At 39.1% G+C, this 26,538-nt stretch overlaps 2 protein-coding genes and 2 long non-coding RNA genes across 7 annotated transcripts in view; 2 read left to right on the plus strand and 2 right to left on the minus strand.

Moving 5' to 3' along the window:
• The window catches only part of MAK (male germ cell associated kinase), a 30,626-nt gene extending 13,486 nt beyond the window's left edge, over positions 1-17,140 (plus strand). For 3 of the 4 annotated variants that reach the window (XM_059852498.1, XM_059852514.1, XM_059852506.1), the window contains exons 8-15: positions 2,379-2,546; positions 4,304-4,618; positions 5,609-5,799; positions 6,350-6,480; positions 8,382-8,513; positions 10,367-10,441; positions 12,019-12,147; positions 14,865-17,140. In XM_059852498.1, the coding sequence (XP_059708481.1) occupies positions 2,379-2,546; positions 4,304-4,618; positions 5,609-5,799; positions 6,350-6,480; positions 8,382-8,513; positions 10,367-10,441; positions 12,019-12,147; positions 14,865-15,019 (1,296 nt within the window). In that variant the 3' untranslated portion in view covers positions 15,020-17,140. The remainder of the gene's footprint in view (positions 1-2,378; positions 2,547-4,303; positions 4,619-5,608; positions 5,800-6,349; positions 6,481-8,381; positions 8,514-10,366; positions 10,442-12,018; positions 12,148-14,864) is intronic. The other variant, XM_059852523.1, reaches the window with a different exon arrangement.
• LOC132330361 (uncharacterized) lies at positions 4,624-11,642 on the minus strand. Its single transcript, XR_009487295.1, has 2 exons — positions 10,230-11,642; positions 4,624-5,761 (listed from the first exon to the last, which is right to left on the minus strand). It is a non-coding gene; the product is annotated as an uncharacterized LOC132330361 (long non-coding RNA).
• Positions 17,141-18,846: 1,706 nt separating the features above from the next.
• On the minus strand, positions 18,847-22,434 carry LOC132330352 (transmembrane protein 14C-like). The gene is made up of 4 exons (XM_059852536.1): positions 22,274-22,434; positions 21,850-21,951; positions 19,862-19,946; positions 18,847-19,634 (listed from the first exon to the last, which is right to left on the minus strand). The coding sequence occupies exons 1-4, from the start codon at positions 22,347-22,349 to the stop codon at positions 19,577-19,579; spliced, it is 321 nt and encodes a 106-aa protein (XP_059708519.1). The 5' UTR covers positions 22,350-22,434; the 3' UTR covers positions 18,847-19,576.
• Positions 22,435-22,504: 70 nt separating this feature from the next.
• On the plus strand, positions 22,505-25,779 carry LOC132326663 (uncharacterized). Its single transcript, XR_009486308.1, has 3 exons — positions 22,505-22,610; positions 24,982-25,134; positions 25,370-25,779. It is a non-coding gene; the product is annotated as an uncharacterized LOC132326663 (long non-coding RNA).
• Positions 25,780-26,538: the final 759 nt, after the last annotated feature.

Below are 26,538 nucleotides of genomic sequence, written 5' to 3' on the forward strand. Positions count from 1 at the left end.
TACAAATATTATTTTTTTCAGACATGCATTTTCATTTATTCTGTTATCCTGCAATAATGAATTACAGGAATTATGCCCAGAAGCTATCTTCATTCCAGTTTACCTTCCTGTGCTTAAGTCCATAACATACCAATGACTTCAGTGAACCTGGGTGTTTTAAATAGTGGCAGGAAACTATTTTGTTTTATTTTATAAATTAAGTTGCTTTATTTATTTTATAAATAAATTAAATTGCACCATTCAGGTATTGGCAGTGGTGGTGCACTTGTACTATGTGAATTTAATGAAAAAAATTATGACAACCTCAATAGCAGAGATTAATGAAATTATCATTAGCATTTTCATTAGCTGAACGTTGGCAATGGTGCTTTAAGTTATTGCACTTTAATATTTTTTTTTAATAAATAGAAATGTATTTTTTATTTTGCTCTTGTACTGTTTTCACCTTATCCCTATGCTTCATAAGTTCAACATACAGCCCTTGGTACTTTGTTGTAAACTGTTCCTTTATTTCTAGCAGATAGAATGCCACCAAACTCAATAAAGAAGGGCAATGCAGTGAAGGAGGCAAGTTTTTCTCCACTGAATTGAAAGAACAAACTGTTCTCTGACGTGAAAGAGGAAGTCACTTGAAATCTTGAGACTTGTTTTAGGCAGATGTGGCTTATAATTATATTTCAGTTTTTTCATTACCATGGACTGTGCTAACAGAGCTAAAACTGTTGTACATAAAAAGATGAATAATGGCTATCATGGTACCTTAAGACCAAATTGTATCAAATCAGTCCAGTTTGCCCTGTAGCAGTGCAATAAGCATGGTGGATAGAGGAAGAGCACAAATGTTGGACCTTGTCTTCAGTAAGGTTTCTGATGCTGTCCCTCACAACATTCTCTGCAGCATATTACTATACAAATTGCATGATAAGAGCATAACTGTTTGGAAAGAGTTGTCCAGAGAGTAAGCTTCACTGCCTCTTATTCAAAAGATTCATTTAATAGAACTCAAGTGGTTCTACCTCTGATGAAATTTTTTAAATTGTTTTGAAGGCTGTCTGGTGGAGTAGATTTTGCTGCTTAAGCTAGTAGATGGCAGGTGGAGAAGAATTATGTTAGAAGAGAAGATTGGAGTTTAGAAGCATTTTTTTAATGTACAGAATTAGAGATGTAGCTTTAAAGAAATTTTTTCAGTAGTGCACAGAATGCTGTACCTTGGCAGGAATAATCAGCTACATCAGAAGCTGTGCATAACCATCCAGCTAACACATCTGTAGGAGAGACCGTAGGAGCTATTTATTGTACATCTAAAGACAAATACCATACTAGTTTGTAGAAAAAGGAGTATTTCCCATTAACATGTGAACTAATCTTTCTGTTTCTCTTGCTGTATATATATATTATATACAGTTTAGAGTTTCCAAGAGAAAAAAATCAAGAGTCTAGAGAGGAAATAAAACTCAAAAAGCCTAGACCTTAGGAATTATTTGGGTTTCTTTAGCCTGTACAAACAAATACTGGAAGAAAGGAAAAGAAATACACCTTCCAATGTATAAAAAGGCCACTCTAGAGGGAAGAATCAGATAGTCCTTCTTGTATCCATGGATGACAGAACACTCAACAATGGTCATTTATTTTTGTATGAGAAACCTCCTTTTTCCTAATCATGAGGTGATTACTCTGTGGAGTAATCTGTATAGTCTGGCTGTGGATTGCCAGAAATTGGAAGCTTTTTGAGATTTAACACCTGTCAGGAAGGGACAAGGGTGTGGAGTAAATGGTCTGTTGAGGTCATTTATAATCCTGTAGTACTGTATTCCAAGAATGCAGTTATCAAGCAATGAAGGACTTCAAGGTTTACTTTTAGAAAGTTAAGAACTTCTTAAAAAGGTGTTCATCTGGTGATCATGGTTTTTTATTGTTGCAATACTGTCTGGTTATAACTTAATCATTGATTGTCATAATGGTGGGATCAGTGCTATATTTTGTAGGCTGCATCATGGTTATACAACTGTGTCATGGTGAATGGAGGGGCCTCGCCTCAGCTATTTCATAAAGAGGGCATGTTGAAGTCAGCTGCTGGGCTCATTTCTGTGGCAGATCTGATACTGCTGCACTCTGGTCTCCTTCAGATAGGATGTGTCCAAGTGTGTTTTCATGGTGATGGTTCCACCTGTAGCTACAGGAGACGTCAGGAGGACTACCATAGGAGAGTGATGCTGCGTTCCCTGGTGTTGTAATGATTGTCACGGAAAAGAGGAATGCTTGTTTTCAACTATATAGGAAGGCACCATGCAGACCAAGCATGACTCAAGCTGCCTTAAATTATATCTAAATACCTCTTGGTTCTTTTTTGCTGCTGATTTTTCTTTCCTTTGAAATAGAGTGACTGGACAGAAGGATACCACCTTGCTTCTGCCATGAATTTCCGTTTCCCACAATGTGTCCCTATAAGCCTAAAAACTCTTATTCCAAATGCAAGCAATGAAGCAATACAGCTTATGAGTGATATGCTGAACTGGAATCCAAAGAAGAGACCTACAGCAAGTCAGGTCAGAGCACATGAATGATTAAGCATAAGACTGAATTTTCTTGCATTTTAAAAAAATTGTAGATACGGAGACCAGTTGATTGTCATAATAGCGATGGCCACAAATGTCTCCTCATTTTTAACACTTTGATGGTAATGAGTCTAAGTGGTAAGATGAGAAAGTTCTAAACCTGATTCAGCAGGCATCTGAAACTCCAGTTATTTCTGCAATGTTGTCTTCTGTACTGCATATCTTAAAATTCTCTCTGTACAGGACAGAGAAATAGCTGAGGTGCAAATGTTTCAATTGTGTCTGTCATCACTTTGCCACTTCTGTTTTCCTCCCCATCTACACAAAGGGAAGTACTGAAAAGTTTGACAACTTTGCTTTTTGTGAAGCCACAGATGGAATGCAGTATGGAAGAGCTAAGGCTTATTTTTACTTGGAATGTAAATTGTAAGAAGTGATAAAGAAGGAACTTTGTGAGGAACATGCCAATAGGTGAAAAAGGTCACAATTTTTCTCCAAATTTCAAAACACATATTTCAAGGACCAAATATGGTTACATTCTGTGGGTTTTTTTCATTATTATTTGTACCTAATGTAATCCTATTTAGAACATATAAAAGAGGAATACAATTGGGAAAGAAAGGACATATTGCAAGTTACCCTCGATGGATGTACTGTAAGTAATTCAGAAGCAGTTAAACAGATGGTACCAAATAAAGCAACCATTCCTCTCTACTTTTATAAAGCATGTCTATTGTACCGTGATGGAGATCTATCTGTAGTCCAGTACTATGTACCTCTATACAAAATACTCTAGATGCTTTATAAAAGCAAATAACCAGCTTTTACCCAGGTGAGTTATTGAGGAAGCAGCTGCAGCAGTTGTGTAATCCACAGGCAAAAGGAAGAGTTTAATGCATATACATGGCAGTGTGCTCAAAGGCAGCTATTCTTGAGTGCAGCTGAGGCAAAATATGCATTTGAGAACTAACAATTAGTAGGATCCTACCCAAAAGGGTTTAACAGAGTGGGTTGTTTTGATATAGCAGGAGGTGTATTACTAAGGTGTGTCCATGCTCTGCATCTAGCAGAGGACATGGAAAGGTCAGAGGAAAGGATCAAATGAACATCTGCCTTATGACAGACACTATATTTTCTTAATAAACACCATGAAGGCACAGCAGGAACAGTGAATGTATTTGAAAGAAAAGCAAAAGCTGGTGATAAGAAAAATGGGGGAGAAACCTTGCTCATTAACATCCTCTAATTGTAGAACCCATACATGGCAACCATCTCACTTCTGGGGCTTTTGTTGTTGGTGGTTTTGTTTTGTTTTTAGTTAAAGAACTCAAGCTATTCACTGAGTTGCCAAAACACAGTCAGCAGTGGAGACATGTAAATAAACTATGTGCTAAAAGTAGTGGGAACTACCTCTTTTAAAACAGAAATTTGTTACTGCATAAATATAGAATGGTGTTAAATGTATAATGTACTTCAAAATACAGACTCCACCTAGCAATAAAGAAGGGAACAAAAGGATATGACTGCTGTTGTATGTACAAGTGGATCAGACTTCCTATGTTATGTAAGAGTTTGAAAACAGAACTGCCAGTTCTCGGTATACACTTTATATATGATCTCATTACCCATCCATCTTCCATCTGTTCTGTAAAGCTTGCTCAAATGTTTCAGTAACCTGCTTAGATCCTTGATGAGGTTACCAAAGTCAACTTGTTGAAGTTAAAATTAATGCATTATATCTTCTGCAGGCTTTGAAGCACCCTTACTTTCAAGTTGGCCAAATTTTAGGACCTCCCCCACAGTATCTTGAGAAGCAGACTCCTGTTAAACCAGTTCAGCCAACAGAGCCAAAGCCATCTTTACCTAAACTGGAAGCTAAGCCAGAACCTCCGTCTTCACCTGATTTACCTGACAAAACACAGCCACAGCTCTTGCCAAAGGTCAACCACCAGCCTCTCCAGCAAATTCAGTTGCCTCAGAATACAGCTAACCAGCAAGTACCAAAGCAGCAGCAGCCACAGTCACAATCACTTTTTCCAATTATCCATAAAAACTCATCGCCTGTAAGTTGTCTTCAATAACTACATAGATGGTTTTATTAAAAGTTCTTAGTATGTTCAGCCAGGTGATCCCTTGAAAATTGTCATATGTTTTATTAGAGGAGATACAGATAGATAACTAGGGAATGAGTGAGGATATAACTGTCTGCTTATTAAAATTTTATAGCAAGTCAGAAGAATAGATTGCATGTAACACAATGTTCATTATAATAGCCCTCAGTGATGTGCTTATGTAGCAATGGAGTTGGAACAGCTGTTACTTATTGACCTTTGAGAAACAATTCACAACAGAGAAGTGGAAAGGGAGAACTTCACTTGCCTCATGCAGGAAAATACCCAAAAAGGTTCATCCAGCTCTTAACCTTGTAAGAATTTAGCAATTATGATTTTTAGAAAAATTAGTAGTAAACTTTGGTTTGTTACTTCCATTTTGCTTTCTACTTGTAGTCACTGAACTGCAATACAAAATATGTTAAAAATAAATGGTATTCAGAGAATACTGGAAAGCAAATGATCTGTAGAAGGACATTTTTAAAACTTAGAATTTCATTGGAACAGAATGTTAAAGAAAAGTTTCTTTTATTTGCTGTATTTACTTTGAGGGCACAGCAGTGTTCTGCACCACTGTGCTCTATTTCTTGACAGCTTCCCTACCACTGTTCAGAGCAGGAGTTCAGCAAGATGCCAGAAATAGTGGTTGAGCACTGAACTGGGTTTGCAAACAGAATGTTAACCTCACTAGTTCAGGTAGACTTGAACAATTCAAGGATGACAGTCCAAAAGAACTACACTTCAAATACATGCTGGCATTATTATGTTTTGTACTTGAAGTCATAATGAGACTATGACCAAAACAGGTACAACACACTGGGAAAAATTCCCTCAAAGTCTGTAAGCAGTAGTCAGGAGTTATACTAGATACAAATTACAAAATTTTAGAATTGAATTAAAGTGGGGGTTTTCTATTATTTTAATTTTTTTTATTTAAAATAGAAACAAGCACCTAGTGGCCCTCTGAATGGTGTAATTGGTCCTAAAAACTGCAGAAGACGGTGGGGTCAGACTTTGGTAAAGGCTGTGGATAGCTGGGATGACTTGGATGACCCTGAATTTGGAATGTCATCTTCAAAGAAGCCTAGCATTGCACTGTTAAAAGAAAAGAAAAACAAGGAATTTCTTTTTAGGTAGGTCCTGCAATTATAAAATCACAATTTCTTGTAGTAAACAATGCCCAGAAGTAGACTTATAGACTGATTAAGACAAATCTATTAAAATTAAGACAAATCTATTAAAATTCACCAAAATTCTGCAAGAATGCCAAGAATTGCGTGAGTAGATTAGCTTTGGGTGTTATGTTGTTACAGTGCCAGTAATATCCAAACAGAATCAAATTTGTTTTCAGGCACTATGTGGTTCAGGTGTTTGTTGTGTATTTAAGAAACTGTTTTACAAAAATTTGACATACTAATATTACTTCCTTTGTCAGTTAAATGGTACTGTGTTCTGCCATTTGGCCACATTTGCTTTTATTCCATAGTGCTGGATACATTTCTTTCTTCAAATCCCAGGTCAGGCTCTCGTGAGGTGTTAGGTTTGACTTTTACTTTGTGGAAACAGACTCTACTGAGAAAAGTAGGATAAGCAAAGAGCACTGTATTCTTCAGGCTCAGGTCAGCTTGTGGTATTCTGAGCTGGAGTTGTTGGTCACATGGTTTGAAAATTTTGATTTTTCAGTGTGCCAGAACCAAAAGCTTCCCGCTGTATCCAGCCAGGAGGGGAAAACAAGATTCTGATGAGAAATGATTCTGAGAGATCAAATACATCAGCAAAAGATTATTATATAAGCCAATCAAGATATCTGCCTGGTAAGGTTAAAAGTCACTACATATGGAAAATAAAAGCTGTGCACAATCTACATGCAATGCATTTAAGCTTAGATTTCATACTGGATAATTTTATTTTTCTTAACCAAACTAAATTTTCATGTTTTGGACTAAATGCCTTTCCCAGAAGATAGCACAATTGATGCAGCAATTCCTGGCTATATAAACATGGCAGGACCTCAATGCTTGTATGCTATAAAAGTTCACAGGCCCTCTTGTGACCTGTAACATAAAAAATCCTCAGTAATACAAATCCAACATCTCTTGGATTACTAGGAATATATCCTGATTAATCTATAAGCAGGTGTATGTGAGGACTAAAGAAACTACGTACATTTTTTCATCAGGACTGTAGTGATAGGACTGGGAGTAATGGATTCTAATGGAAAGAGGGGAAATTTAGGAAAGATACACAAAAGAAATTCTTTACTGTGAGAGTTGTGAGGCACTGGACAGATTGTCCAGAGGACCTGTGGATGCCCCATCCCTGGTAGTGTTCAAGGCAAGGTTTGATGGAACATTGAGTAACCTGGTCTAGTGGAAGGTGTCCCTGCCCATGGCAGGGCAATCAGAACCAGATGATCTTTAAGGTCTCTTCCAACCCAAACCATTCTATGATTCTATGATTTTATATAGTGCATATTTACCAATTTTACAGTGTCAGGATGTTTAGGGTTTTCTGAACATACAAATTTTGATAAACACAGTCCCCTTCCTTGTACAAAGTGTTTAGAAATATCCATCTGCTGGCACTGGTAGGAATTTACACACTCACTTCCTTTCCTCAAGGCAGTCACCTCTCTTTAGAAATAGATATCTTAGTCTAAATCTGGGTGATTTTTGTCAGGAAAACAACATGATATTATTTAATTACTGGGAATGAGAATAGAAAGGAGAAAGCAAAGAGAATGTTTCCTTTAGTTAGTATTCCGAATATATTCTACAGTCAAATTATTTTTTTGGTGTCTCAGTGTCTTTTGTTATCATGGTGGTTTGTACAATTACAGTAATCATATCATGACTTCTGTAATCCACATTTGAGAATTTAGGTGGCTCACAGAGGAATTCCCAGTTGTCAGGCAAGTTGTTTTGATACAACATGAATAATTTGTCAGGAACTCATTAGGGCAGTGATGACTTCAGTTCTAGAATGTTAAATAGGATGCTCAGAGAATAAACAGTTTAAGTCCAAAAGAAAAAGAAAAATATAAAGAGTGAGGAACTTCCCTATCTAAAGGTAACACAAATGGAAGAGTAATCTGTATTTCTTATCTTCTATTAAGCACAATTCTAATGTCTCCATGGTTTTCAATGAGAAATGCATAGATGTAAAAAATAATTAATTTCAACATTTAAGGGAAAAATAGGTCCGAGGAACATGGTTATTATTTATCCATATTACTTTAGTTCTGCAACCACTAGATCTGGGAGCTGCTTTCATCCTATTAGCTCTTGTAATGCTTGTAACATGAAGAAGAACCTTTGTCCTACTTTTTAACTTAAACCCTTGAAGAAATAGTTTATTTTCAGCTTTGGGAGCCCCAGTTTCTGATAGGTATTTTTAATTTGTGTGTTCCTTTTTTGACAGACAGAAATATCAATTATGAGATTATGGTTTCATAGAAACCAAGTACCTATAGTAAAAAGTCTTCTTAAAAGTTCTCTTGAAAGCATGAAGAGAATTGTTCCTAAATTAATGTCACTGGTTTTCATGCTTCAGCTTAAAAATCTAATCAATGGACATCATTAATTTACATTAATGGTGTTTTGCATTATAAGACAAATGATTCAGTGTTGGTTTTCTGTTCTAGAAATGTCATTTATTGGTTGAATTAAGTTTGAAATTTGGTATTTATAACATTTCCCGTCCTTTGTTTTCTAAGGTGTAAACCCGAAGAATGTCTCTTTAGCAGCAGTCAATAAAGAAGGATCACATGGAACCTGGAACAACCAATTGTTTGCTAAATCACTAGGAAATGCTGGGGGAGGAATGACTTACAGCAGAAATACTACAGGTAAAAGTGTAATTGAAAATGGTCACATTGTATCTCCTCATTCTTTAATTAATTCAGTTGAGACCATCTGGTTGAACTTCTGCAGCTAAGCTTAAGTTCTAGGCTCTTTTTTTTCTCTTGTTTTAGTGAAAGACTCATAAAAAAACTACCTTTTCATATGTGATATAATGTATTTTGCTTTCAGAACATAAAGAAGGTACAGACCAGCCCCTATTTATAAACTTCTGTCGAGATAAATTTTGTATATAATCCGCTGAGACCATTATTTTACTGTGTTTAAGCAAGTAGTTTGACCTCATTACTGCCTGCTCCCTATGCCATGGAACACTATCAAACAGCAGTCTCACCATGAAAACATAATGGTGGGTGGTATGCTCATGTAATAAAAGGGCTGCCTAATATTCTAGACATGTCTTTTATCAATTTACCGGCCTTGTCCTAAATTCTTTGCTGCAAGAAAAGTCCCCTTATTTCTTCTGGAACTTCCAGTGAGACTATGTTTTGTGAAGAACACTATTGTCAGCATTCTATAGAGGGAAGTCCAACACTAGGAAATACTTCATCTAAGATTTCAGTGAGGAAAGCATCAGAAGGTGGACTGAAATCTGTCTTCTCACCACAAAGCCCTATACCTCAGGTACACTGTCCCTGTTATGGAAGGTTACCTGGTTAACAACTCTGCAGCCATTGTCCAGCTAGCACGAGTCACTCTCCAAATACTTCAGTGCCAATAAACCACCCAGCTTTACCTGCTTGTACAGCAAGAACTTCACAAGGTTTGTTTGCATGCAGATGCTGCACCCCTTTTTAATAGAACTTTGGTAGCCATTTTGCAGTGTCAACAAATGTCATTTTCCCCTCTGAAAGTCAGGCAAGCTGAAGTTTTTCATTTGAATTAATGTGCAAAATTTTAGAAAGTGGAGAAACAACAGCACCTACCAGAGTTTTTTTGTGGAATAAAAGAGGTTTTTTGTATCATCTTGTATATCTTTTTTGTTTTCTGAAATAGAGTATCCATCTGACTCAGAAGTAAATTATTTATAAATAATCTTGCAAAGGAATCAGGCACAGAAGAGCAAATAGCTGCTTCCAAAAGTTTTCATGATTAGGCTAGACATCTACCTACTGAACTGCAGTGAAGATAAAATTAGGATGAATGCTAATGGTAGAAATCCTGCATTTGTCTTACTACCAGGAATTTAAAGAAATAAAGCACTAAAACGGATTATTTTTTGTTTGAAAATACTTGGTATTTCCATCAGTATCTTAAATTGCATGTGGTATTTTATATACTGGGGAGACAGCAACATTTAAGGCACATGTGAAACACATGGAACCAGAATAGATGGATCACAGAAGTACAATACATGTAAACTATATATTTTTTCATATTGACAGTCTGAAAGTCAACACTGATGTGTTTAAATAACTATGTATAGTTTATTTAAGTGGGCTTTTTTTTTCATCAGCCACAACATTGCTCTAAGGCAAAATAAGATAAGAGCAAATAGTTATAATCCTTCATAAATAAAGCATTTGTAAGTTTATGATCAGTCAACTTTGAAGATATGACCAAGTCCTTAAAATTGTAAATGGAATGTAATTGCATTGTTGGAAAATCATATTGTTAGTCCATAATTAGAATGGACCTTATAAGGTAACCTCTTGGAGTAACAATTTCTGCTCAAGAAAACAAGGATAAGACATTTTACTTACTAATGTGTCAGATATTCATTCTTGCTTGCTTTTTTCCTTCCTCATTTCTTTTACATGACTTAAATTGGTTCTTCATACCCTTCTTTTGAAGTTCTGTCTTTCCATCTTTTTCTTCCTTTAATTTTCCTTGTCTACAGATGAGAACTTAATTATACCTATTGAAAAGCTGTCATGCAAAGAAAGGTTGAATGAAAAATTCGAAGATCCAAAAGGTAAATTGTAGCAATTATAGCCTGGTTCTTTGTACATTTCCTATTTATGTTTTACACTTTCTTGTAAAAAAAATTGCACTTATAATGCAGGTTCCTGATGATCATATCATGCTGATTTTAGTTGCAATCTGTTTTGTCAAACTTTGCTTTCTTCATTATGGCAATGTGGTGGTTTTGCATGGGAGGCATTTATAGAAGTGATATAAAGGCTTCTTCTGGATTCTTGGAACTTACTGTGCTTTAAAAGGCAGAGAATATTTTATTACCCTAATCATAACCCACAGCAGGTCACTGGATAATGGTGAGGAAGTGATCCTAATGCAGAACGTGCATTGTCCCCTCAGGGATGGCTTGTCCCTAACAGCACTCAGGACTTGCACCTTCTCCTGCATTTGGGTTCCCTGCTTGTTACACTGATCTTACCATGCTGTGCTTGTGCAGGTTTTGGTGGAGCTACCTTAGAGTAAAAGGGAGGAAACTCAGGATTCCAGGCTGCCTACTTTGTGCCTAATAGTTCCACTGCTCTGAAATCATCACAGAGGTCTGAGAGTGTTTGTGTGAAGAGGAACATTATATGGGATTGCCCAAAGGCCAAAGATTTAGGAGACAGAAAAACTGGCAAAGCAGAAACTGTGTTTTACTGTAACTACTGCTGAAGTTGTTACGCTGAAGCTGTGATGACTATGCTCACACATGATAAAGGTCAAAATAAACTTAATACTACTGAACACAGATCCTTACCACTTAGAGAAAAGCATTTCTCTCTGGACATTGTGCCAGCACAGTCTTAACATTGTCCCAAGTGATGACAGATATGAAGACAGTAAGGGATTTTCTAGAAGTAGGGAGTAAGTATTATAACAGATTGCTCTGCCACTGGACACTAATTTCGGAACTAATTTTGTGTGTACAAGCACAATGCTTCTTTGCTTCCCAATAAGGAGAGTTATGTCAGCCTTCCCAGAGTAATGCTGGTTTAAAGAAACCAGCATTTGGGCCAAAACTAGGCACAAACAGAATTATAACCAGGGTCAAAGAGAGAGGATAATTGGGTCTAACTTTTATAGCAGGCCTTTAACTGTGGGAGCTGTCAAAGTCAACTTCAAGCGGTGCACCACTTTCCACAAGAGATGTTGGATTCCATTATTTTCAATAGATTTAGGCCAAACATGTTGAGCACAAGACTAATACTGAGCACTAGTTAAATCAGCTTCTGGTAAAGCAAATAGATGTAAACAAAAGGTAAAATCCTACATTTCTCTGCAACTCAGTGTAAACCTTTCTATGTGGTCTTATGTTTAGTGAAGTACTAATGAAATGTTCATCCTGCTGTTTGTCTTTATTCCTGCTGAATTTCTGTCTGCTAGTGCTGAAAAGGGTCCAGCTAATATACAAAGCAAAGAATGGATTCAATGAAAGAATGTTTGTTTTTCAAGAGACAAGCACTAGGGAGTTTTTAAAGAACACTTACACTTGGCACTCTTGTAGTACTGCAAATATAATTTGAAGTGAGTATAAAAAGTAGGTAGAGTTTTCTCAATGCAGCTGAAAATTCTAGAATTCTGCAATGTCAACAGGAAATCCTGGCTTTGTAAGTAGTGGTGCTTACAACCCATTGGGACTACACACCTCTACCTTCCATAAAAAAGAAGTTGGATCAGCTGGACAACGGATACAGCTAGCACCTCTTGGTGCACCTGTATCAGGTAAGAAATATTCTTTTACTACTCATATCGAAGACAAAGAGAAATGTTCATTTTCCATGCTTCCTAAGGGATTTATTTGCCCTTGGTTTTCCTCAAGTTTTGTAAATAAAATTGTAGGACATAAATGCTTAATACAAGTGAACTGCATGTAGGTGCCTAGATCCTGTCCTGATGGTTAGAGAAACTACTGCTACTAATATTTGTTACATAAAAGAGAAAATAATTATAAAAGGTGCAAAAAATATTTAGACTATTTGTTAAACTACTGTTCATTAGTGTTGATGGGCTAAGCAGAATTGTAAAAACATGTAACTCCACAACTCTGTAGTAAAGGGTCATGGTTTTTAACATTCATTTGTTAAAAACAATGTGAAATCTCTTCTGAATGTAACTGTTACCTTGGATCCTCTGCAGTGTTGGTGACATTCTGAGCACCTTCTTCACTGTCATGTTTCTGATGCAGAGAAGATGAACAGCAGTGCTCAGGATGCAGGAGAAAGTTTGTGAGTGAAGATTTAGAGCTGTTGTCCACACCCAGCAGCCCACTTCTCTGGTTACTTCAGAGGAAATAGCAAGGCCCTAAACCAATGGTTTAACCAAATTGTTTAACCAAAGGGTCCATGGCAGACCAATTTCATACAGTTTTTCTTAATAATGTTTTCTTTTTGCTGACATGCTCCTTTGGGTTACCTCTTCTCCTTAAGAACTTGCAAGTGGCTTCAGAGAACTGGAGCAGGAGGGAAGGAAGGAGATGGCACACACAGACACACACACACACATATATATATGTGTATATATAAAATATGCTTAGATGTATGCATACTCTGTGTCTGACTTGATCAGAAACCCACCAAGAAAGGCTGGAGCTGCACTTCATTATCTTATTGGTCTGCTGCTGAAACAAAACTGTGAGAGTTGATTTGTCACAATGCATGGATCAGGAGGTTCACAGGACAAAATCTACAATTCTCTCTAGACTGCTGTGAATAGTGCAAAAAAAAAAAAGATCACGTGGTGTTCCAAAGGAAATAAAATTTACTGTTAATTTGTAATCAGAAATGGAATATGTATAGTAGAAGTCAGAAAAGCTGGCAGATGGAGGTCAATTAAGATACTCTTCCATGTCCTGGAGAAGAACAAGAATCCTGTCACTTAAACCACTCATATTTAGCTTGAAATCTTCAGAGTTGTATGGGAAGAGAGATAAGGACAAAGCAAATGGCAGGTTTTATCTCCTAGATGTCAATATTTGAACATTAACATTTTTGGTGACTCTTTGCTTTATATTATCCAAAATGTAATAAGTTATGCTCTCAATTGTTTTTTTTTGCTCTTTTAATTTTTCTGTTTTTTTTAATGCCATAATCTAAATAATTTAATGTAGTATATAAGATTATTTTTTCTGAGGAAAATACCAGGAAAAGTGGCCTTTATTGCCAAGATAGTGGAGACTGAAATCATACTTGCTGATGAAAGATAGGGAATGCCAGCCTACAATAAAAAGAAACAGTTTTTAGGGGTGGAGACCTGACACTAAATTTCAGCTCCTTGATGTTCCCCCTTTTTAAATGTGATCCTCACCTGTTCCTTAACAGGTTCAATCCACTGCTGAAAAACGCTACCAAAACCAGGTGGTATTTTTTAAGAAACAGAATGATACCTAGGCACCAAAAAAAACCATCTATTTAAATGTTAATTTGTGTTTTAAAGAGTATCAGTACATAGTAAGATTAAAATACAAAAGTAGGAATGGAAGGGGCAGGAACTAGGAACTTAGGAATGCTAAGGAAGCAAGGATAAGGTATAGTAGGAGTCTGGATAAAAGGGGTCCTGGCTGGCTGATTTTAAAGACTTGGGAAAATGGTTGAATTGGTCATGAACATGAAGAAATGTCAGCCCCTGCAGCAGAGCAATTACTTTAATCACATGAAACTTGAGGAAGTAACCACTACCTGAAATTTCAAAAGGGGAAATCTGAAGAGGAAGGCCAGGAATTCAGCAGTGTGCTACTGCTAGTGCCTGAGATCAGGTGGGTGCCAATATTAAGAGAGAAAGAAAGCCTTCAAACTTGGAAACCAACGGAGAAATAGGAAATGGAGCAAAGAAGACTTGCCACTGAGTACACCAGGAGTTCTGAGCTAAGCAAGAGGGGAATAAAAGGCATAAAATCTCAAAAGGAACAAGAAGGTCTCCAGAAGCTGTCCTTCAGGCTAAGTTGTTTGAATATTAATCAGTTTATCAATGTTATCATGAAATGGGTGTTTAAATATTTGAAATAGAAGGAAGAACACTTTCATATTGTAGCAGTTTTGAAACAGGAGCTACAGCGTTGCAGGCATTTGCATCAGTTTTTCCACTGAATTTCATTTTCAGCATTTTCTTGAGGGATTGCTGCAAAACAGCTTTCAGTAGGTGAGAATAATACACACAAAGTATTGGAAAAAATGATCTTATCTGAAAACAAGCACAGACAGCATGGTCTCAGGCACATGGTGTGATTCTTGGGGTTGTCCTGTGTTGGGCCAGGAGTTGGACTCTGTAATCCTAATGGGTCCCTTCCAACTCAGGAAATGTTATGACATATAGGAGACCAAAGCATCCTGCTACATTAGCATCCTTGAGGACCATAAGACCTCTGTAAGCACTCATTCTTTTCTCTGTAGGGGAGTAAAATACCTTTTTAGTCATAATTAATTCTGAGTTCTTATTCCTTTCAGATTATTCCTGGAAAAACAAAGCTGCTCGTCCTCAATTACCAGGTCCTACTTTCAATACAGCAGCAAAAAACATGAGCATCTTTACTCGCCCCCCAACAATTCAGCGAGTGCATGGGAGAACAGACTGGGTGGCCAAATATGGAGGAAACAGATAGAAAACACCATCCTGTGTGGATATTACATGCCCTGCGAGAACCTGAAAAGCCTACTTGCTCCAGCTTTTCCTAAGACTATGCAACAGTAAAGAAGAAAAAAAGACCTTGTGTTCTATTATTTGTATAGCACATATAACACCATGTAAAATACTGGCTGTAAAGTAGGGTGCAATGAAGTATTGTACACCACATATTGCCAAAACTGAGACGTAGATTTCACCCAATGTTTTCCATAGATAGATCTCCTATTCTCATACTCCTTAGAACAACTAGGGTTAGGGCTGTTCATCCAGTGCAACATCTGCTGCTGGGATGTGCTTGAAGCACACAGGCAGCACAAAGAAGGGCTGAAGCAGAGCAGCACCGGGCTTCCAGGTGTTTGGCTGGTTCCTTAGCAGGAAGACAGGAGTGAAAGCACAGAGGTGACTTTGTGAAGAGCATCAGTTTCCTGCAAAGATTTCAGAACTCACTTGTAACGAAGAGTTACTCAGGGTCTGTAAGGAACAAGTATTCATGTAGCAATGAGAACTGAAACCCTTGTAATAGGACATAGGCAATCCACTGATAGATACTACACAAGGAAGGTCTAGAAATCTGGCTGATAGAGGGCTGTTGCATGATACAGCAATATTGGAAAATAGCTAAACAAGTACTGAATACTACTTACCAAGATGTGAAGCCTAACAATCAGATTCTGCTGTTTTAATTAACTTGTCATTTTGGTCAAAGATCTGTAGAGATTTATCTCTGTCCTGTCAAGGGCATGTCACAGTGACCTTTAAGGAGCCTAAATCACTGCAGTCTGTCAGTCATTTTAAGGGTGAATTAGCCAAAAATGCCTAAATTATCACTAAACTCATGTTCCTACATTCTTTATTGGGCAATCAGACTAAACTACAGAGTTTAAATAGGCTACATGAGGAAGACTATTGGTCTGTTCTTCAAAGATACTGCTTTCTGTTTTAGATCTTAAAGGCCAATTTAGGTACCTGAAAACACACACAAAACTTTAATAATTCAGTATGTCAGTGTTTATATGCTCATTCAGTACTTTCCCCAGCTTTTATGCTAACTTTTATAATAATATTGCCCAAAGGATTTTGCAATGTACAATGAGTTTTTTATTAGGATGTTGAGCTGGGCTATTTCTTTTAACAAGTGCATTTAGAATAAATGCTTTAGACTTTATAGTAACATTAAACTTGCCCTTTTAAAGTAAAAACTGAGTATGCTCTTTAAAGATGTAAAGTTGTTAATGATGACTTCAAGCATTTTAAAAAATAATTTATTTGTATGGCTTTTATAAATGACTATTAAAATTTAAACTCCTTTTCTTGACCCAATGTGTCATAATATATGGGTTACATTAACTTCCTGGAAAGCAATTTAATCTAAAACAGTTGTACCAAAAAGTCAAATATTTTGTTAGGAATATTGCACCTGAAGAAAATGCTACTTTTTTTTAATACTGTCAGAGCTATGCGAGGATAGGGCTGTCTGGTTAGTAATGCACTAGTGAGTTTAATTCAATTGCCACTGGTCTAGTATTAAGTATTTGCCATTCCTTTAGTACTAAGAGATGTCCCTGTGCTACTTAAATGCATCTTAATATAACTGTAGCACAAATCTGTAACTTGCTATGGCAATGAAAGACACCCTCAAATAGTTTGTAACAGCCATAAAAGCTATGATTTTATAATTAAAAAACAAAATTAATCACTCTTCTCTCATACAAGATGCCAATGACAGTTAAAATCACAGCCTGGTCAAGGAATTAACTAATAATGTGCTGATAGCTCTCGTGTCTGTGAGTCAGTCACCTTAGAGCAGAAAAATAAACAGCTACTGTTTATGGCACTAAATATGGTTAGAAGAAACATGCTGTCCTTGTCACATGCTAATGAACCTTGAAAGGGCTTTGACATAACCAGATCAGTCTTTACTTGTCCACAAGCAAAGCATGACAAGTGTTGAATAATTCTTGTTGCAAGCAGCAAGAAAAGGCTAACAGGCTTTGTACAGTCATTTAACTCTGATCCATTGGTACACATTGGACTGATAGTGCATAAATGCTTAAAAAAAATATTATATGCTAATAAAATTTAAAGGGGGAAAAAAGTATGTAAGGCTAAAATTTTTCTCTTGTCCCTTTGCCTGAATTACTGCTGTTTATCCTGAGCATGAGCATTCTACCACAAGTTCTAAATGACTTCTTGACTTCTACCAGCAGTTCTCAATTCAACCTATTGCTCTCCAAAGCTCAGGAAACAGCAGCAAGGGTTCACACTTTGATCTAAAGTATAAAAGCTTACCAACACACATTCCTGTCCAGTTTTCTGCTTTCTATTTTCTGCTATCTATCTGTTGTCTTTATTCTGTTAAAGACAACTGCAAGTCAAATTCACAAGTTACCTGGCTCGAGACCAGCATTATACAATTACAAAACTGCTGGGTCATGGCTGTTCTCAGTTTGTTGCAGGAGATGCATTTATGTTTGCATCCTATTCCTACAGAAGAAAACAGCTTCAACAGTAATATGAAAAGGCAAAAAAAGTTCCCCACAAAGCAGTTTAAGAAGTGTCTTAAATGTTAATGTCCAGCTTACTTTTTCAAATAAGAACAAAGACGTGGGGACACCTGCCTACCAGTGCTGGGTCCTGGGCTGGAATTAGGCACTTTAAAGGGTGACATATTAACAAGCCATCTGCTGTCCTGCACACACCTTTTTTCTATGCAGGGAGCTAGGAGAGAAATGTAAATACAGGTGAACACCTGAAGCTGAACTCTGCAGGGTGATGCATAAGGGCTCTAAGGAGATGCTCTGAGCACAGTTCCCCATCCAGATCTGTCTGTGCTCAAGCCAGCTCTGACCCAAGCTGTCTGGCCTGGGACCAAGCTGCTGAGACACTTGCTGGAGGTGCACCCATTCCTGGCCACGTCCCTGCAGATCTGGAACCCAGTTTGACTGGCCTGGCATCCTGGCTTGATCTCAGCCCTGCCTCATCCCTGTGACTTGCCTGGCAAGCCACCTCCCCACTGGCAGAGCCTGGCTGTGGCCACTGCCCAGCTCTGCGCCTCCTGCTCACGCAGCACAAGGTCACTGCCCTGCCTGTTCTGCTGCGACAAGGGAGGAGGGAAGGAAAACCACAGGATGTGACCCTCCTGCCAAGGTACTACCACTACCCTCAGAGAATTCTGAGCAACTCCAGGGTCTTACCAATCTAATGCACCACCCTCTTGCTTCCATCTCTCTCAGTACCAGGCACCAAAGAAAAAAGGTTGAAGAAATCGAAGCTCAGGATCTGTGCAAAAAGGGACATAAGTTAAATGTGACCAGAAAAGGGATACACTACCAACCATGTGTATCTTCCAGGATATTTCTCTATGGGAGGTTTATATTTAGAATGATTTCAGGCATTAAGGGAATCAACTGAGGACAAAGACTGATCAAATAAGCCCTTCGGTCTTTAAATAAACTTTCCTACAGTATTTTCTAAATCTTAAATAGATTATACCCTCAGAAAACCAAACCAAACAAAAAAACCCAACAAAAACAAAACCCAAAACAACCAACCAAAAACCAAAACTCAAACTAAAAAACGTCAATATAATACTTGTCTGAATATGTAGTCTGTATGCTTTTGTGCTCTCCACCTCCCTCCCAGTTCAGATTTTTATATTTACAAGTTACTAGATTCAGGGATACAACAGATTACTTATACAATTCATGCTTGCAAACATATCCTGACACCCTGCAGGAAAGGCACCAAACTGTATCAATCCAGATGAACAATTAGAGACAAAATAAGCTATGTAGAACACAAAAGTTTGCAATAATAATTTCTTAGTTTATTTAAAATAAGTTTTTAATAAAGCTGTGCCTACAATTCAGCATTACCTAATAAAGCATATTTTTGATTTATGAGTAGTAATCTGTAAAAGTGAAATGAATGACATACAGCTGAGCTTACTAGTGATTGCAAGGCAGGGGTATGCATTTATTGCATTACAGCAGAGCCTCGACAGCTGGCTCCGTGATTGTGTTTTGTGGGACCAGGTTCTAACACACAGTGCTGGGAGAACAAACTCCCTGACTGACAAACACTGTGAATGGATAAACTGGCGTGGAAAGGGAGGTGGAACATCATAAGCATGTGTATTCTATTAATTACTAGTGACAAATCAGAAACTCCTCTCCCCTGCTTTTAGAGGTACACATGATTTTAGAAGGACAAGACAGATGTGCATTTAAGCTCAATCCTGCAACTGTCTGAATGCAAGGGCCAGGAGGTCTTTGCTGACACTAAGCTGCAGGACCAGAAGTTAAACTAATGCTAGTCTCATATTTTCTTGCTTGCTTTCAGTGCAGAAAATATTAAGACAAATACCATGACAAGGGCTCTCTATGTCGGTCCTTTAAAAACACAACCACGTGCATTAGGATATGAAAAATACAATGCACAGGTAGCAGTGCCTTTTCCACTTATGTGCAGCACATTTAGGCAGTTGCATTTTTGGGCTTCTCAGTCATGTGTCTTCAAGTCACTTGATGCAGATTTATGGCTTAATAGGTTTTTCCATCATCTGCAATCCAAGCCGTCCAACCATCAGTAAACTGTGGAACAGAATAGTTGTTACAAAAAGAGGGAGGTGGAGGCAAAAATCACATAAAGAACAAGAAGGAAGAAAACATTGACATAATTTCATTTACCTAAAACCACCACAATATTTCATTTTTCACAGACCTTACCGCGTTACATTTTTTAAACAATATAATCCACGAATAAGCTAAATAAAATGTTTATCCAATAACACAGACAAGAACAAAGGACAGGTGGTTACCTGGCACCAGCAATTATCCCGGGCATTGCCTTTTTGGAGTTGTAAAATCTCATTCCCATAACAGTAGACAAAGTGCCAGATGCCACTGTGAAAAGAAGCCCAGTCAGAACCATTTGACACAGAAATGCCAGAGCAGCACTGCCACACTTGGGACACTGAGCAGCACCAACCAAACAGACCTACACATACAGACAGGAATGCCTCCCTCTGGGAGTAAATAATTTGATTCTCCTCAGCATCAAAGCTGTCATTACAAGCTTCTCAGCAGCTTTGGTAAGCACACTCCACTGCTCAGCAGAAGCAAGGAGATCTCACCAGGGCTGAGACCATGGTCTGATCACCCACAAACTCTAATCCTCTGAACAGGTAACTAGCTCTCCCTCAACCCTTACTTGCAAATGAATGATTATTCCCTCAAACACAGGCAGGTTCACAATTGCCAGAAAGATGGGATGGTGACAGCATTCACTATGTGGGAGGTAAATATTATTTACACTTCCCATTTCTCTGGGACATTCTAAACTGGAAAGTGGCAGTAAATACTACAACTGGAAAGAAAACAACCCCACTTGAAAATATGATTAGAAAACAGAAAGCAATCCAAAGGATCAAATTGAAAGGGCAATAAACATCTTAGACATTACTGCAAATTATTTTATCTCTAAATGTAGAAAAGGAATCCCATCAACATTCACATGAAACTTACAGGGCCATTGTTTCTTTGAAGAAGAAAGGCAAGTGAAAGTGTGGTATACCTTTTTCCAAAGGCTCAAGTTTGTTTGCTTCAGACAGGGTAAAAGGTATTCTAGAGGTATTCTGTCAAGGTTCTATTTCTGCATTTCTACCCCTGATGTACTGGGACCAACTTACAGCTCTGCAGGAGCCACAGCTGCACATTGCAAGGAGGGCTGAGGAGGGAGGGAGGGACGGATGCATGGATGGAGAGCTGTACTAGACTGTGACACAGCACTGCTTTCAAGAGGTCCATTTGAAAACACTCCATGCACCACATCAGGATATACAAAAGCTGCTTGTCCCTCTTCTATGACACTGCCTAAAAACCCGTGCCAGAGATGCACAGCCACTCCCAGAGCATGCCAGAGTGGAAGGACAGTTCACAAATGGAAACTGTGCTTTACATTGAGCTGCATTTTACGTTTCATTCCTTATTGATGAGGTTGGTCCTCTACAATGGCTTCACAGGGCCTTTCAGCACATTAGTCCTACAGGTTTAAAATAGTCTTAAATCACTGTAAAGCTAAAGTATCATAGCACTAGTAACACTAGGGAGTAGTTACAAAACTAGCAGGAACCTCAAGAACTCATCTAGGATACCCTAGTGCCTAAAGGCACAATCAGTTCCTGATAGTGGTTTAACCAGATATTAAACTCCTTCAGCAAAGGAACTCCCTGAGGCTCACCTAAGTGCTTCATAATACTTTCCACAGTGATTTCATCTTTCTCCTTCCCCTGAAGACTTAACTGCAAACTTAACACCCACAACTTCTTGTAAGCTCTACTGAAAGCAATCAGAATAGATCACTGTCTCATTTCTTCAACATACTGTTTCTTCCAGAGTGTATGATGCATTAGAACATGTACTGCTCCTCTGAGATGCTTGTGCAAACCAGGGTTCCCTAAGGCCACATACCACCTATCACACTGCTGTCACTATTGCGAAAATAGTGCTTATTCCACCACCACAGGCTAAAAACACTGCTTCACAACCAAAAATTTTCCACGTATGTTTCCTGCATCTAATGTGCTGGTGCAACACATTACCTAATCTGGCAGAGGAGACAGATTAGGATTCACACAGGACAAACAAAAATTGTGCTCTCACACAAATACCTCCTGGCCGTGGGCAGGAGGTCCTGCCACCACTTACAACATTTGTATAGGTACAATGGCAGAGGGCAGCTGAAACATGCTAGGGAAAAAAAAGGTTACTCAGTAACACTCACTACTCGGCTGCCGAGCAAACTTACCGAGGGAAAGCCACACATTCTTTGGATCTTTGGACTGCTGGTACGCGCCTAGTCCCGCTAAGCCGCCGAACAGAAGACCGGCAGCTAGAGACGGGACGCTGCCTTGAATAACAAATAAAGCAGTCAGCGGAAGAACATACACAGAGCCAGCCCGCACTTTCCCGTACTAGTAAATCCACAAAACCAATCTAAACACAGCATTAAGTTGAGGGGTTTTGGGAGTTTTTTTAACACACTTGGCAGACCTCCGCGAGCACCGTTTCCTTGTACTGTTTGGTGGCAGCAAGGACTGAGCGGGACTTGCGGTGTCACGGCCGGCAGCGGCCCCGGAGCGGCGCGGGGCGGAGCGGAGCGGAAGGGAGCTGAGCGGGGGCTGCCTGCGAGCACGACCGGGACAGGGACGGCCAGGGCCACCAGCACATACCTGCCTTGGCGTAGCCCACGACACCGCCCGCCGCCACCAGCGCCGCGTAGCCGAAGCCCAGCCAGTCGTACTCCATCTGCGGGCAGCCGCGGAGACCGCGCACGGCAGCGCAGCGCAGCGCCGACCTTGGGCCGCCCTCCCGCCGTCCCGCCCCGGGGCCGCCTCACGGAGGTCCCGCCCCGCCCCGGGGCCGCCTCACGGAGGTCCCGCCCGCCGCCCGTGACGGCGCCCGGGGAGGCCCCGCGCCGCCGGCTGTGTGGTGGCGGTGCTGCCTCGGCTCTGGGAGGGTTTGCTTGATCGGCTGCCCATCAGTAACGCGGTTTTCCAACTTTTACAGGTCAGAAATGAAGCAGAAAACACCTACGTCCCCTTTTCTTCCCAGGCTCGACATCACCCCCCACTGCCAGGGGGTGGGAAGTGGAGGTTGCCGTCGGTCCATAGCGCCTCTCCTGCGCTGCTGCTCCCTCCTCGCATTCGTGCCGTGCCCTAGCGTGGGGTCTGTGAAAAATGCGTATTTTATGATTGGCTTTTCGCAAATATTAAAATGAATATTATATGTGTTATGTTAGAAAGTTATGCTGTATTAATTATTTTAGTAGTGTGTTAAATAAGTTTTAGGTTATAACGTAATGTTAAAATAGAAACTATGCTATGTAAGATACGTTTTTTAAAGAAAGCACTCGCAGCGAGATAGCAGCCACAGGACACCTAAATCTTTCAGAGAAAGAGAACTTATTGCTCTCTTAGCAGAAGAAACAAACTTCTTCCTGCCTTGCTCAGCCACGAAGACGCCTTTAGGATTAAGATTAAGAAGTTGATGCTGACCAGACAGAATCCTTTGTTTGAATGGAATTTATGCCTCATGTATGAGGTGTATGAATATGCAGCCAGCTATTGTTTTTAAGGGTTCATCCTCTGTTACCGTGGGTCCTTTTCCAGGCTTGCTTTGCCCAGAAAAAGGTACCCGGACCATCGACTGACTCAAAAGCCAGTGAGTAGACAATCCTACTGGCTACTAAAGTTTCATGCCACTTGTGGCTATGCTGTAATTTATTCATGAGTGCCAATGCTTCAGCCTTGCATTTGTGACTTTCAAAATGGTGGGTTTATCATAGCTGGGTGCTCACAAAAAAAGTGAGACAAGATTTGAAGAAAAAGGCAGAGGAATTGATACAGCCAAAAGGGGACACGTTCAACATACACCAAGGCTTGCCAAAATTGATCCCCGCTAAAGACCAAAACAGAAAAGAAGGACTTACGAACATTCTGGAATGCAGATACCATAAAAGGGAATGAAACTGAAGAAATAAAAAAAAAGAAAATATGGAAATTTAGTGGTTACAAGAAGGTGGTCTGGGTGGAACTGAGGTGCAGTGCAAAGGACCAAAAGAGGCCAAAAGTAACCTCCCAGCTGTTGCAAAAGCAGGGGAAAAATCAAGGAAGCAGACATAACTTGGATTGGAAGATAGGAGGGACATGGCATGGATACTTAAAAAAAAAGAAGAAAAAATCTTCTCCAGAGCAAAAGTCATCAAAAGGCATGGCATGCCTTCCAGTGCAGGGACATGCACGACATACACCAAGGCTTTCCAGAATTGATCCCTCTTGAAGGCGGAAAGAGAAAAGAAAGACTTACAAACACCCTGGAATGCAGATACCATCAAAGGAAATGAAATTGAAGGAACAAAAAAAGAAAATATGGAAATTTAGTGAGTACATGAAAGTGGTCTGGGCGGAACTGAGGTGCAGTGCAAAGGACCAAAAGAGGCCAAAAGTAACCTCCAAGGAATGGAGTGAGATATACAAGAGTGAAAACCCAACCAGACTTTTAGCTCACTAAAGTATGCTTGGATTTTTCTTTTTTCTTCATCTGTGGGTGCCCCTGGAAGTGTTGCAGGTCAGTCTGGGCGGTTACCTGATCCAGTGAATGAAATTCCTGGCAATGGCAGTGATGTTTGATCTAGATGACCTTTAAGACCTCTTCCAATCTAATCCATTCTATAACACTATGATTCTACATCCACATTGCTTTCATTACTAAAGTGAAGTTGGATACTTTGGTAAGCATCTGGGGGTTCTTTTGTTTTTTTTTGTTGATGTTGTTTTTTGGGTTTTTTTTTTGCTCTGTCATATTTATAGAAGACAAGGAAGTACAGATACAGGAGCCCAAGCTCTCTCTGTGGAAGTGCACCATAGCTGCTGAACTGAATCAGTGCTATCACTGTTGTACAGGGGAGTCTAACCGTCCTTAACATCCTTCCTACCAGACACCCCCTCCAGTTCCTCCAGTTTTTCATCTTTCCCTGTCTTTTACTTCTGTTTCAAATTAATACCAGTATGGTAAGCTCTCACTGGTTTCAATGCACTTCTCTAGTCTGGCTGCCAGAAATCATTGTTTTGTCTCTTGTACGGTGAATATCTTTATTGTTCTTTCTACAAAAAAAAAAAAAAAAAAAAAAAAAAAAAAAAAAGAGACTGATGAAGCAGGTGTGTCAAAAATCAGTCACACCATGAAAAAAGATTGATTTACTTACAGAAAAGCATAACCTGGATTAGCATTCTTGAAAACAAAACAAAACAACATTTTTAAAAATAACCTTAAATAACATATGGACTGAAATCTGAGATGTTTTTCTAGATTCTTACTTGAATAGGTAATATAACCCATAATGTATCTGTATACCCATAAAATATCTGTATTTCTTCAGGTTCAGAGTGCTACCTGCCATTATATCCATCAATTTCAAACTGCCAAGCTCATTGCTTCTGCTGCTGACATTTTGCTATTCAATTCTGGAGTCTGAACAACGACATGTGGTGTTGTTTGTACTCTGGGCTGCTCTAAATACTCACACAAAATGGTGAGCATAGCTTTATTTTATTTGGGATTTTTCTGTTGGGAGATATTCAGTTTGTTACACCAAGGAGGGTATGGGCTGGTCCCAGACCTCTCTTAAGTCTCTAGACCTTCCTAAAGCTCCCTATTTAAAATAGTTACCCTGAAATACTTCTCTCTTTAGCTTCCTCCATGACAGCAGGATAGCAAAGCCCTCTTCTCCTCTCTTCAAAATACTAAACAGAATTTTTTCTCTGCAGGTAAACTTTTGGTGCCTCTCTGCCGGAATCTGCATCATTAAGTGTTGACAGCTCTAAAAGCAGAACAAGCTGACTGAGGCAGATCCTGTCTGTTCAGAACCTTCCCTGCAGGTTACCAGCCACCCCCCAGGACATCTAAATGTCTTGTGTTCCTGTTACAGAACTGCTGCAGTTTGCAATACAGTTTGTTAAAAGACCCTGAAATTAGTAATGTTTTCATAAAGTTGGTGGTAAACTGCTGTTATTCAAGAGTTATTCTTTGGGCCATCACTGCTTGCTCAGAAGAAAGGCAGGAGAGCAGCACACAGTCTCCCTAGATTCAGGCATCCCAATCTTTACTGCTTTTGTGCAGCTGATTGGGTCACTCAACAGTGCTGCTAACATGCCATGTGAATACAACCACAAGAGCTAGAGGATCCATAAGTTTGCTTCCTTGTTTTGTTTTTTAGGACATAATGACTGATACCCATGACTTTTGTCTTCTGCTTGCAGCACTAAAATATTCTCAAGCCCAAAGTTATTAATTTTTTTTTCCTCTTGGTGGGTTGAGATTTTGTGTACTTTACTAAGAGTTTAAAGGGAAAATGTGCTCAGACGTTGGATGGCCTCCCTCTAGTGGCTGTTACTGTTGAATTAAAATGGGGCTGTGATCTACCGAGGCCAAGGCTGTGTTTGCATCAACCACTGTATGCTATGAAAGTGAGTAAACTTGGGAAGAAGTCTTATGGCACATCAAGATACAAAACAGAAACACTACGTTATTGCCAAAGCTTGGTTACTGCTTTTTCAGTCCTGAAAATACTTATCTTCCCCATTTTCCATCTCTCCCTCTGTGTCCTTACACAGGATGGTCTAAGGATACTGATGAACCAAAATCTGCATGTAAATAATTCTTTCAAATTTTTTTTCTCCCGTTCAGTCAGTCGGCCAAGTAAGACAAATATGCAATTCCCTGTTTTTCATACATGGACTCCTGTGCCTAAATCCCTATCTGATTTTTCTAACCAGGCACACTGATCTGGTAAAAGATCCTGTTTGCTCTTACAAACCTTGTCCCAACAGATATTTAAAGAACAGGGATGATCTGGGAAATGCAGCATCTTTATTCCATTTCCAGTAGTCTTCTGTTATTCTCTGTAGTAAATATCAGTATATTTGACAGAACCATA

Source organism: Haemorhous mexicanus, chromosome 1 (genome assembly GCF_027477595.1).
Source record: "Haemorhous mexicanus isolate bHaeMex1 chromosome 1, bHaeMex1.pri, whole genome shotgun sequence".
Classification (NCBI taxonomy): domain Eukaryota; kingdom Metazoa; phylum Chordata; class Aves; order Passeriformes; family Fringillidae; genus Haemorhous; species Haemorhous mexicanus.

Excerpts from the sequence above, each read along its gene's own strand:
- LOC132330352 (XM_059852536.1), bottom strand. The coding sequence starts at position 22,349 with ATGGAGTACGACTGGCTGGGCTTCGGCTACGCGGCGCTGGTGGCGGCG. Across the intron at positions 21,952-22,273 it reads CGTGGGCTACGCCAAGGCAG|GCAGCGTCCCGTCTCTAGCT; the intron begins GTATGTGCTGGT and ends TTGTTATTCAAG. Across the intron at positions 19,635-19,861 it reads GGGATAATTGCTGGTGCCAG|TTTACTGATGGTTGGACGGC; the intron begins GTAACCACCTGT and ends TCTGTTCCACAG.